The sequence below is a fragment of the Phocoena sinus genome, chromosome 5 (assembly GCF_008692025.1).
Source record: "Phocoena sinus isolate mPhoSin1 chromosome 5, mPhoSin1.pri, whole genome shotgun sequence".
NCBI classification, from domain to species: domain Eukaryota; kingdom Metazoa; phylum Chordata; class Mammalia; order Artiodactyla; family Phocoenidae; genus Phocoena; species Phocoena sinus.
This window is the reverse complement of record NC_045767.1, coordinates 67,673,480-67,686,573: the sequence shown is the minus strand read 5'-3', so window position 1 is coordinate 67,686,573 and position 13,094 is coordinate 67,673,480. Positions and strand designations below refer to the sequence as shown.

General features: G+C 38.3%; 1 protein-coding gene across 2 annotated transcripts in view; it reads left to right on the top strand.

Annotated features, from left to right (window-relative positions):
• The window catches only part of ATP8A1 (ATPase phospholipid transporting 8A1), a 235,290-nt gene that overhangs the window by 190,587 nt on the left and 31,609 nt on the right, over positions 1-13,094 (top strand). For both annotated transcript variants that reach the window (XM_032632465.1, XM_032632464.1), the window contains 4 exons: positions 1,752-1,830; positions 7,146-7,207; positions 9,409-9,465; positions 10,389-10,496. In XM_032632465.1, coding sequence (XP_032488356.1) covers positions 1,752-1,830; positions 7,146-7,207; positions 9,409-9,465; positions 10,389-10,496 — 306 coding nt within the window. The remainder of the gene's footprint in view (positions 1-1,751; positions 1,831-7,145; positions 7,208-9,408; positions 9,466-10,388; positions 10,497-13,094) is intronic.

Below are 13,094 nucleotides of genomic sequence, written 5' to 3'. Positions count from 1 at the left end.
ACAAGAGAAGCCACCACAATGAGAAGCCCGCGCACCGCAACAAAGAGTAGCCCCTGCTTACCACAACTAGGGAAAGCCCGCGTGCAGCAATGAAGACCCAATGCAGCCAAAAATAAATAAATAAATTCAGTAAAAAAAAAAAAAAAAAAAAAAACTCTGCTAGAAAGTCACATCCTTTCATGCCCTTTGCATATGGCGACTTGGAAACAGCCTTGTGGCCAGTGAAAAAGTGTAGCAGGTCATATATAGTTTTAATGTGTGAGCATCCTTCCTTGTACTTTTTGCTATTCTTTTGTTGTATACAAAGTACTTCACTGTCTGCAAAGCCCATGCATTTAGAAAAGTCACCAGATCAACCCAAACAGATTCTACAGCTCCAGTATCCATTTAAATATTTATAGATACACAAGATGCCAACAATTTTTATAGGGTTTATGGTTTTTTCTAATGATTTCAGTGAAAATTATTTGAATAAATCCCATATGAACATTTTAAAATTCAGGGACACATGGTTACAAAATGCATATGTGTATACACAGCAAGTGCTGCGGGTCCCCAATGTAGAAGCATTGTTGCCCTGAATGATGATGATTACGTTTGTTATGGTAAAAAGGGTCGGAGGTTCTGAGGTCATGACAGGGGTTAAAGGATTAACATGTGACAATAAGTATCAGTCAGGAAAATGGAAAAGTAGAACTAATTTTTCTTGCACCCACCTGTGCTTTCTGTCAAATAAAAACTTGCAGTAATGACATAGTGAGGAGAAGAGACAAAGGTTAATGAGTAACACAAGTTCAAATGTGTAATGTATTGGAGCGTAAATTGGATCATACAACCCGGTGTGGCTGGGTGAACTAACAAAGGAGGTTGAGATCACAGTGGAAAATTTTGGGAGGCAGGCAACTTAATTTCTGTTGTTTGAACAGCTTAAAACTGTTAATGCATGCCAATTTTATTTAGCATAAGTTTTGTTTGCAAGAAGCAATTTTGAATGACAAAACTGCAACCATTCAAAGGGTCATAAGAGTTCTAAACAGTTTTTCTATAACTTAATCTTTCACATCCATGTTACAAAGAAAAGATCAGTGATACTTGCTTTCTTGTTCTTAAAATACAATAGATGAGAAAGCAATAACAGTTAAACTACGTTATAATTGTATGAAGTTTGATGTTGACAGGTGTTTAAAAATTATGAAAATCTTTTATTACTTACGTCCTAGTGAAAATGCTTTGCTTTAAGGAATTATACAATTTAAGTGTTATACTTGCTATATTTTGTGTGTGTGTGTGGAGGGGGAGAGAGAGAGAATGCACTATATCCTTACCGTTAAAAAGTTTACACTTTTATTGCACATGGAAAAGAGAAAGTAGGGATTTCACTAAATTACAATCTTTTCAAAAGTCTATTCTAGTGGAATTATGAAAATAGTCCCACTTAAAGAATTTCAAGGTCTGCAGTTATTTGAAATTTTATTTTCTTTTTCAGGCAGAAATTTAAACTTTTAATACTTGGTTTTTAAGAAGTAGAAAAAATTTCAGTGAAGCTGAAAAAACATTTTGAGAAACATAAAAATAAATAAATGACCCATGAAGGTCTAAGAGGCAGAAAGTGTCTGTCAGTTCTATTAATTCACAGTGGTGGCCCGAGAGAAACACGTTTTGTGAATCTAGCTCACAGATAAAAAGAAAGGTCAGAGTTCACAGAGCTAGTTTATCGCAAATGGTTCTCATGGATTTTTGTTTTCCCTCAGGTTTTCTGGGTTCATTGTTTAAATGGCCTCTTCCACTCAGTTATTCTGTTTTGGTTTCCACTAAAAGCCCTTCAGTATGGTAAGTAGAAAGGATATGCATGCTAAGAGATGACTTTTTACTTGTTTAGAAAAATAATTCATTGTCAATATACGTTAAAAATTATAGCAGTGTTTCGTGTTATGGTATTTTTCCTTAACCTAAAATACATGCATCTAAACGTTGCACACACTTTAAAGATTTTTACTGTTCCTTTGGGAGCAAAGTGATTTAATATATGCAAAGCCTTTCTTCTCTACTTCTCATGTTTTCCAATCTTGCAGAGAGTTAAATTTTAGGGCTCTTTTTTTCCCTCTGTTGATGTACAGTTTGAAGACAATAGTGCTAATATTTTATGTGATCTATTTATTATACCTGTGAGGCTTGTATCAACTCTTTATACTGAACCTAATCAGACATGCTAGTACTTTCAAGTACTTGAGCCGGAGCTTTAAATGAGATTTTTAATATGTTTTTGAGTTCATCTTGGAGTGTAAACTTTTCTCTGCTTGCTTTGAGGGGGTGATGTTATTTTGTCAGTTTTGAGAGATAGGCTTATGGTGAATTTCCTCTACACATAAAAATGATTAAGTAGCCACTTTAGAAAAGAGGTCTCTGGGATGCTTAAGCTGGTGCTACTGTGTCCGGAGCAGAACTTGCCCTGAGATCCTGAGGACGATGGCTGACCATTCAGCTCTCAAACTACAGTACTTCAAACATGACACCTCCACCCAAGGATCTGTGCGTCCTTTAGAGGTACTGGCCGTCCTCTCAGCCTGTGAGTTAACGCTGGCCCATGAAATGCAGTGCCAGATGTTCTATCCCACCTACAGAGGGATCCTTGTAAAATGTAAATCAGACCAGGTGCCTCCCTCCACAAAACCCCACAGGCTCTATCACATTTAGAAAGAAATCCACAGCCCCAGCCTTGGCTAACCACACCCGACTCTCCTTCTTCCCTAGCCTGCTCTCCCCATTCCCCGTGCTCCAGACCGCAGGCCGTTGTGTTATTCCTCATCTTCACCAGATGTTCCAGCTGCTCTCTCCCTCCCGCCCTCGGGTCTGTGCTCGGAGAGGCCCTCCCAGATCGCCCTGCCTCAGAGACCCACCAACCCCACCCCTGCTGCCCCCCTCTCCCCATCCTCCTGTATCCTCTTCATGGTGCTTGCCTATCGGGTGTGATATATTTGCTTTTTTTTTTTTTTTTTAATAACTATCATTCTCCTCTGTTAGAATCAAAGCTCCAGAAGGGCAAGGAACTGTCCATTTAGTTCACTGTTGTTTTCGTAGTGCCTAGAACAGGCTCACCGTCGGCACCCAGTCCATTGTGGAGAAGTTCATGAGAGCATGAGTGGGAGAGTGTGAGTGTCACAGAGAAGGCAGTACTTTAATGTCCTAGTCGGAGATTTTCATCTCATTCCTTTATTAACTACTCTGACAGTCCAACAGTGAATACTTCTCATGTTCTAGGCCATATAAATAAGTGTGATAAGAAAATCTAATTAAATATAAAATATTGACCCAGTGGGCCAGGAGAATCACAGTGGGCATTTTTGTTAGATAAAATTTACATACCATAAAATTCACCCTTTTAAATTGTACAGTTCAGTGGTTTCTAGTATGTTCACAGAATTGTGCCAATGTCCCCACTTTCTGATGCCAGAACATTTTCATCACCCCATTCCCCTGAGCAGTCGCTCCTCATTTCCCCTCCCCCTCCCCCAGCCCCTGGCAACCACTGATTTTTGTCTCTGTGGTTTGCCTATTCTGGACATTGCACATAAATGGAATCATAGCTTGTGACCTGAGTTCATCATTGTTGCAGTGTCAATCAGTACTTCATTCCTTTTTATGGGTGAATAATATTTCATTGTATGTATAGACCACATTTTGTTTATCCATTCATCAGTTGATGGACATTTGGATTGCTTTCACTTAGGGGAGCCATAAGGTGTTGAAATCTAGGGTACGATAAAGGACTTTAGACAAGTTCTCCAGGTAGTTTATTTTCATAACACAAAATCAATGTAGGTATGAAAGACTAGGAATGTCCATCTATGAAACTGCTATTTTAGTGTTCTAAATCAGAAAAAAAAGAAACAATATCAAAAGTAGCTCAAACCAAGCCGCATCCACATCACCTTACCAATCCAAAACACTTAAGCAATGACAGGGTTTGAAAGGAATTCCTAAGTAATTCCAGCTCCAGAAGACCAGCCCCAGAAGAGTCTCCCTTTGCATTTGTCTGGGGAACTGCCAAAGCCAGCCAGCCTCAGCAGAACCAGTTCACAAGGGGTGCTGTCTGAGGAACCCAAATCCAGCCAAGTCCAGAGAACATGTGCTTTCTCTTCTTAAGAGATAATAACATATAGCATAAATTGTGTTTTAACATTCTGCTTTTTTTGTCTTGTTTTTATTTTTACATAAGGAGTTTTTGTTTTCTTTAGCGTTTGAAAGGATGGGGTACAGAAGAAATAGAAATAACTATGTAATGTATGGCTAAATATTCATTCATTGACTTGCTTCAGCGTTTCTCAAAATATGGTCACCTGAGAATACTCAAGACCTTTTCAGGTCCATGAATGAGGTAAAAATTTAATAGTTTCAAACTTTTTATATTATCAAGACATTATTTGTCTTTTTCATTGCTGATGCAAGAGGAATAGTGGGTAAAATTGCTGGTACGGGCTTCCCTGGTGGCGCAGTGGTTGACAGTCCGCCTGCCGATGCAGGGGACATGGGTTCGTGCCCTGGTCCGGGAGGATCCCACATGCTGCGGAGCGGCTGGGCCCGTGAGCCATGGCCGCTGAGCCTGCGCGTCTGGAGCCTGTGCTCCGCAATGGGAGAGACCACAACAGTGAGAGGCCCGCATACCACAAAAAAAAAAAAAAAAATTGCTGGTACTTTGACACAAACGGGTACAATTGTATTAGTAGTCATTCTTCACTGCCATGCACCCACGTTAAAAAAACAACCCCCAAAAGCTATTTCACTTAAGAATGCCCTTGAAGAAGCTGTAAACCTAATACTTTTATTAAATCCTGAAACTCGATACACATCTTATGAATATTCTGTGTGACAAAATGGGAAGTATGCGTAAAGCACTTCGGCTGCATACCAACCATGCAGCAGCTTTATCAAGGTGTAGAGTGTCTTGGGGCTTGTTTGAGTTGTGAGCTGAGCCAGCTACTTCCATGAGGTTACAGAATCGTGCATAAGTAAAAGATCCATTCAAAATGCAAAATGGACCAATGGATTTTTTTTTTAAGGTTAGGTGTATTTTTTTTTTTTTTGTAACGTGGGTTTATAGCATTATGTAAGTTTTGTGTGTACAACAGTATATCTCTACTTCAGTATGCACGATAGCATGCTTCCCATCAAAAACAGTTTCAGATTCTACACTGCTACTAACCTTTAGGAAACTATCTCCGCCACTGTAAGAAACTTCTTGAGTTTTAAAGTAGTACCAAGGAATAACCCCAATTATTAGAAAAGATTACTAAAATACTTCTCTCCTTTATAACTCCATCTCTCTGTGCATTTGAATTTCCCTCATATATGGCAACCAAAACAATATGAGAATCCAGCTCTATTAACCCAGACATTAAAGAGATTGTAAAAATGTAAAACAGTGCCAATTTTCTCACTAATTTTTTTGTTTGGGGGAATAGTTATGTTTCATAAAATCTGTTTTTATGTTACATATATAGGGTATATCACTGTTAGGTAAATCAATACAAATTTTTTAAATTTCTGTCTTAATTTCTAATTTGGTAAATATTGGTAGATATAAACCACATAAACAAAAGCTTTGAGGGATTCTTAATAATTTTTAAGAGTGTAAAGGGGTCCAGAGACCAGAAAGTTTTAGCACGAATAATTTACCTAAATCATCCAAATGCCAAACCTGATAAGCGCAACAACAGGCTTTTAACTTTTTTCCTCGATTCGATTTTGAAATGAATCTCCAGCTTATGACAAACCAGTGATGACTAGAAGGTTTAGTTGGACCCAACTACGATTATTTTTGATAACTTGCTTATATTGATTAAGGGATCTAACCAATGTGCCACATAGCAGAAGTATGGAAGTCCAGAAGTAATCACAAGATGCTTTCAGTTATTTTGTAGATTTGAGTTTGTTAATTTGGTTCTATGAAAGTTCACAGATTAATTACAGGCATTTATGTCTGTCCACCACATACCCACAAGACATGTTAGCATGTCAGATCCTGTGTCCTTCATCATGGGATACTCCATAGAGAAAGGTAGTCTCCTAGGTTTCGGGGCTGCCCCTTAAGCAGCGCTTCGTGGCTACTTTTATCTGAAAACCTTAGAGGGGAGGCAGGGTCACACTGTGGAGCATGGCTGGGTGCTTTATATATTTAACTTATTGTAATCTCAAAGCTCCTCCAAAGTAGGGAGTTTCACTCAATCTTTTAAGTGAAGAAACTGAATTCAGTGGAGATCGATTATAAATAAACCAAGATGACACAACTTGTAACAGAACCTCACCTGGTCTGTATGTCCAAAGCTCACCTGGCTCTCCTTGTTTCTTCATACCAGCACCATGCTCCGTGTCTCCTCTCAGTTTACTCTAACATATTTTGTACTTCCATATTAGGCTTTGAATAGCTATTGTCAAATATGTGCGTAAGTAAACTACTGTATGACACATACCATGGGTTTTACATTTTTCAATGGTACCAATGATTAAATTATTGTTATTTTTTTAATTTTTTATTTGATTTTTTTAAATCAGTAATAGTGATTTTGGTTTGTCAGTACCACTCCCTTCATCTAAAGCCACGTTTGTTAGTCATTGCTAGAAAAACAGAATACCTTTAGATGTACCCCTGAATTCAGCCAGATCCTCAAAGAGCCATGTGCCTGGAGTTATATGGGTGCTCCCCAGCCCTCTGTAAGTTGCTCTTTTGGTCCAATGCCAACAACTGTGAGAGATAGTAAGAAGGCTCCCTAAAGCCCTCATCTATACTGTTAACAAAGTTCTTTTCTAAGGGTTCAGAATGCCTTCTGTCTTACTGCCCATAGCATTAAGCTCCACTTGAATGATTTTTTTTTTTTTTAATCTCACGAACCCTGAGAATTGGTTAACAAGTCCAGTTTCCTTCTTCATGTTGACTGTTGGAAATTTGATTTTCATTGGTGACCCATGTTAAGCAACTTTATGAGACTTCATACAGTGTTTTGTTAAATTAGCCTCGTTTCTGGGTCCATTGTATGGCTCTTGGTTCCCCTTCTTTTGTTCAGCACTCCTAAATTGACTTGTCTTTGAAAGGATTCTGAAAGGACCTCAATTATTTTCAGTTCTAGCAAGTCTCTCTTCTTTTCGTGCAGGTACTGTATTTGGAAATGGGAAGACCTCTGATTACCTGCTGTTGGGAAACTTCGTTTACACTGTGAGTGTGGAACGTTTGTCTCATTTGCGTATAAAATTGAATTTTCATACGAGCTAATTTTTAAATTTAAATGTGTGCATTTCTGGATTTAGGGGTTGTTTACACTTCCTCTTAAAAATGAAATGAGATGTTTCGACTAGTAAGAGATTATTTTATATTAGGGTATAAAAATGTCATTTACGCTCACTGACTTTATAGGCCTTTGGTTGCTCTTATTTTCAATATTCCTTCTTTACACTTATTGCCTCACTTTCCCTTTTTCTCTTCCTTGTCCCTTCTTCCTCAGTTTTATTTTACTGCCCTTGTTCATATTTTTTTTGCTTTCCTAAATTTATGGCAAATAGTAGCATTCTACTTGGGTGTTTAACCAATAATTATTCTAGAACTTAATGAAAATAAAGTTGGGAGAGAAATCTCCACTCTTTTGCAACGTTTAACCCACGCAAGGCATGGACCTCGCTGTGTTAAGTCACTATGTCAGACACTTACGGAGGATGCACAGTTGGGTGTGAGCTGCACCCTGCCATTAAAGAACCAAAAAAGGTTTTAAGACCATTTTTCCCTCTAAGGTCAAAAGCTCCACTTGGATGCAAATGCTCAAGGTCACACAGTTAGTCTCTAATAAAAGTTTACTCCAACCTTGAACTCTGAACTCTCCAGCCAGTGTCCTTTCCTCTCCGTGGCCCCCAAGTGGGGGCAGTGCGCTGTCCTAAATACTAAGTGGCCATTGGTACGGCTGACTCAGTGGAAAAACTATAATACAATGTTTAAATAACTGAATAATAGGAAGTTAAGACCAGTAAGTAACAGAGGGATTAAGGTTTTTGGCAAATCGAGGCTCTCCTTTCCATTGACCTCAATGAAGTAGTAAAAAAAAAAGGGGGGAAACACATTTCGGGGGCTAGTGGTTTGTTCTCGTACAACATGAGTGCAAAACAGAAATAATACTTGATGGACTAAGTTTAGAAATAAAGTAGATATCATAGATGTCTCTGAGGGACTTTAAAGTATCCAAGGCTTAAGAGAGAGTGTTTCTTTAACTTTGTGTCAAAATCTCTCTCTTGTTTTAGAATTTTTTATATAGCTTAAATTAAACACTTAAATTTTAACAAGAGTTTTATTTCTACAGATATTTATCCTAAATTGCTATTAGATATTCCGCTGAGAAAGCTCAAATGCTTCACTTTGTCCTGACTTTATGACGCCACTGGAAAGCATCTAATACTGTGTACAAACCCTTAACAGTGCCCAAAAGTAGGACTGCGCCCTTGAAGCTCTCACCGCTGATCACCAGTGCTAGGCAAGCGTCACTCTTCCATCCCGGCAAACTACTGAAAGTGCCCCAAATTCCTTTGGCTACTAACAGTATTTAATAGTTTTGATTATAAATAGATAATAATACATAATGCTGCAGTGCTAAGCACTGTTCTTGGTGTTTTACCTATAGAGTAGGTAAGCTTTATCAGTCCCAGTTTACAGATGAAGGAGCTGAGACACAGAGAGGTCAAGTAATTTGCCTTGTGCCTTATCAGAACAGTTAATAAATGATGGAGTCTTGAGCACAAATAGTCTGAATCCAGGGCAATATAGTCTGACTCCATTGAGCCATTATGCTATCCTATGGAAAACACAGCACAGTTCATTAAACCCGGGTCCCCGTACTTTAGAATTAGTAGCATGGGCACCAGTGACAGTGGGTGTGTACAGCATGGAGATGTAACAGGCTCTTACATTCTACTCTGCAGGGTTTCAGGTAAGTAAAGTTACAGAGTAAGTGTTCAGATGTCTAAATATCCAGTTACATTACTTTTACAATTTATCTTTAAAATTTAGAAAATGGAGGCTTTAAGTAGTACAGTTGATAAAAAATAAAATTAAAGCAGGCTTGGAAACCCAAGATTACTATAGATGATTCTCCATCACTATTCATGAATTGTACACGAAGTAGCCAGGCCCATGCTCAGAAGCTCATGGCTGGACTGTCAGCCAGTGAGGGTGAGGGGGAGGCAGGGAAGGGAGTCAGGAATGTGATGCTGTCAATGGCAGTTCCAGCCGGTTGTGATCGTGATGTTCAGCCACCCAGCTAACTCACTTGTTTCTTTGCTTGTTGGACGTACAAGTCAAGCTGTGAATAATCTACCAGTCCAATTTGATGAACGATCATATTTATGAAATAAAATAACATTTCCCTTCTGCTTTAGTTTGTGGTGATAACTGTGTGTTTGAAAGCTGGATTGGAGACATCATATTGGACCTGGGTAAGAGAATCTTTAGTCACAACCAAGGAATATCACATTTACTTATGTGTCATCACTAATTTTTGTTGTTGTTTTTCGTTCTAACTGCATGTGTCCCTTTACCCTAGTTCCACAGGTTGTTAATTATAGTGGGGGGGGGCAGTCAGGAATGGACTGGGGGGAACTGGAGACTCTAGTGTGGAAACACTGAGTAAAACTTAAATAAGTTTATTTACCACAAGACTTCTCAAGAGCCCTTAATATATTGTTGTACATTGTAAATATCCCTGGACGGGAGGAAGCCTTCAAACTTATTGACTAGGAATCTTTTCTTAGTAGAGTGTGTCACAAGACTGGCAGAAAACTCATTGGAAAATGATTCTGAAGACCAAAAATATCAGAGAAAGATTTGTCCTCAGACATTTGTAGATATCCAGTCTGAATAAAACAAGTTCCATTTTAGATATGTTAGTACTGAAGTATATTCACATCCAGGTAGAGAGACCCAATAAATAAAAAGAAAGTTAGATGCTCAAGGGAAAGATGGGCACAAGAAATTTGGATTTGACAGTTATCAACCCAGAGATTAATATTCATACAAGTGTCTTAGCATCTTTCAGTGAGAGCATTTGGAAAAAAAACTAAGGAGGCTTAAAGATGGTAGCGGATAAAAAAAGGTAAGAGTGAAAGGTGAGACCCGCCAAAGGGGTAGAGAAGGAACGGTTCTACATGCCAGTACCACCAGCATTTTAACCGATGTGGAAGAGATGAGTGTTTAATGAAAGATCCAATTAAAACATGCGATTATTTAGTTAATAATTGCCATAGGTAATATCTTATGGATGTAGTAAAAAAATTAATAAGGAAATTTGTGAAAGCTTCATCAGTGTGGGAGTCCTCCATCTACCTGATAGTCCTTTAACTCAGATTCTCTTCCTTCACAGTTCAGCCACATAGCGATCTGGGGCAGCATCGCACTCTGGGTGGTGTTTTTTGGAATCTACTCATCTCTGTGGCCTGCTGTCCCCATGGCGCCTGATATGTCAGGAGAGGTAATGTATCCTAATCACTCATGATCTAACAAACCCTAAAAATTGGTATTCATTAATGAGCCATAATTACTTGGCTTGGGTTTATACTAAAATAGTATTCATCAATTTTAAAAGCTATTTTTAAACTCCACAGCTGTGAGAATAAAAATTGAGAGAATATTTTAAACTTGGACGTTTTACTTAAATCTGACTTACCCTTTCGTAAGCATAGCTGGGTTAATAAAATGTGGTTGTCGGGAGCTTGAATCATGTTAAGAATATCCATATAGGGCTTCCCTGGTGGCACAGTGGTTGGGAGTCCACTGCCGATGTAGGGGATATGGGTTCGTGCCCCGGTCTGGGAACATCCCACATGCCGTGGAGCGGCTAGGCCTGTGAGCCATGGCCACTGAGCCTGCGCGTCCAGATCCTGTGCTCCGCAACAGGAGAAGCCACAACAGTGAGAGGCCTGCGTACCGCAAAAAAAAGAATATCCATATAGAGGATGCCATTTTAAAATTAGACCATCAATCCATGCATACTTTTTGAACAAGAGATTTGGAGAAATGGTGAGCTTATGTCTTGGGACAGTCTGTCTTTTTTTGTTGTTATCTCTTATTCTAAAGAAAAGGCTACTGTCACTAGATTAAATGCACTTTTAGAGTTGTCTTAATGACATCAGTTCGGTTTTCATTTTGAAAGAGTTAGGATATCTGACATTTCAGCCTTATCATGGTCCACTTTCAATTCCATCTGTCACTTTCTTGTTACACTGGTAGGAACTGAGTTATTAGGTGTTCGTGGGGGAGTGTCACAAGATCTCCTTTCCTTCAGAAGAGATTCCAGCAGTAGGAGGGTGTATGATTTCAATTGCAGGAAATTTGACATAAAATGTATAAAAGAAAATGTGGAAAACATTTCAGGATTTCCTGTGACCTCACAGTAACTTGCAAATCAAGGTAATGTGAGCTCCGTTACAGTACATTGTTTTCCTGCAGTCACAGGAAACCTTTCCAGGGGTTTCCATTATTTGTTTCCCTAAGTACTGCCTGAGTACCTTTCACTTTTGACAGTCTGGTTTATAGATCATGTTCATGAAATTTTATCTGACAGCATCCTGCTTTTTATAAATTAGCAGAATGCAGGCACATTAAAAAAACAATTTTGTGGTTAAATTTATTAGAGAAAGGCATTACATACTATTACAGCAAAACCAGACATATCAAGGAGCATGTACTTCCTTCCACCCAAAGGGAAGGCTTCTTCTGAAACATGTACTGTGAACTTGAGAAAATTTACAGCATGTATTTTGAGGAGAACAGAGAGAAAGCTGTGAATGTATCACCTCGTTCCCTTGGTTTGAGTCCTTTTTTCCTGAAGAAATAAAATCAAAGACTGTGTATGTCTGCTGATGCCACTTGGAAATTCCAAGTCTATTCTTTGTTTTTATTTGATGTGCACTGTCCGATTCGACCTGCTTTCCCCCCAAGGTCAATTCTAACTTAATATCTTTTTCATTAGACCTCATTTTACCTCACGTCCGAATATTTTATTTTCAAAATGAGTGACACAAAAGATTTTGAAATCGAGATAGTTTGAGCAGCTGTAGCCAATCGCTTTGAAGACAAGAACAGAGTTTTTGACCACCTACTTCTAGGACAAGCGTGAAGTTTGACTGGCTTTTAGCCAACCAAATATAATTCTACCCTTGCCTGTAGAATTCCTGGTATTACCCAAACACAAAACTTAATATCATCTCTTGAGATTTGCGGTGATGCTGTGTTTAATTCAAAGTGAAATGGATGTCAGTACCCCATCACATTTCTGTTCACTTCATATACAGTGTGAAGTGCTAACAGGGCTTCTTTTTCTTGTTGTTTTATTGCTACTGATACTTTGAATATAATGTTTAAATAGCTGGTGCTCCATCGAAAGTAGGAAGAATGGATTAATTCAGCTGTAGGCTTGGCTGGTTGTCCAAAATGTAAATCTGTTTAATGTATTTAAAGAAAAGAATAATAATTTAAATTTATTTAGTACTTACCGTTTGCAAAGCATCTTGGTATGCATGTGTGTGTAAATGAGCCTCACAACAACTGCAAAAAAGGAAGATAACAAGAACGCCACTCACATTCCCAAGGAGTGATAGTCTACGTTTACTGTTTCCTAGGCACCAGGGTTTTAGGACCCAAAAATGTTGTGGCAGTACTCAATTTTTGAACATTTTTATTGTGCATAGTCACTAGTTCTATTACAATCCAGTTAATTTCAGAAAGAGGTAACTACCCTTAGATTTACATTTTTTAATCTTAAAATTCTATGTTTCAGTCACGAATATAGCCACATACATATATGTGAAACATTCATTTATGTGCCAATAGTTATATCTGTATGTGTGTGTATATATGTATCTATGTATATAATTGGCCAACCATCCTGAATAAAACTTACCTGTTCATCTGTTAACTTTCATAGCAATATACTATTATATTTTACATATATATTATTATATAGTACATGTAGTAATACAGTGTTGTAAATAACACCAGGATAAGTACAAATATTAGCATTTCCGGACCTGACATGTTTTATGTAGTCCGTGTAATGAAACAGCACAAG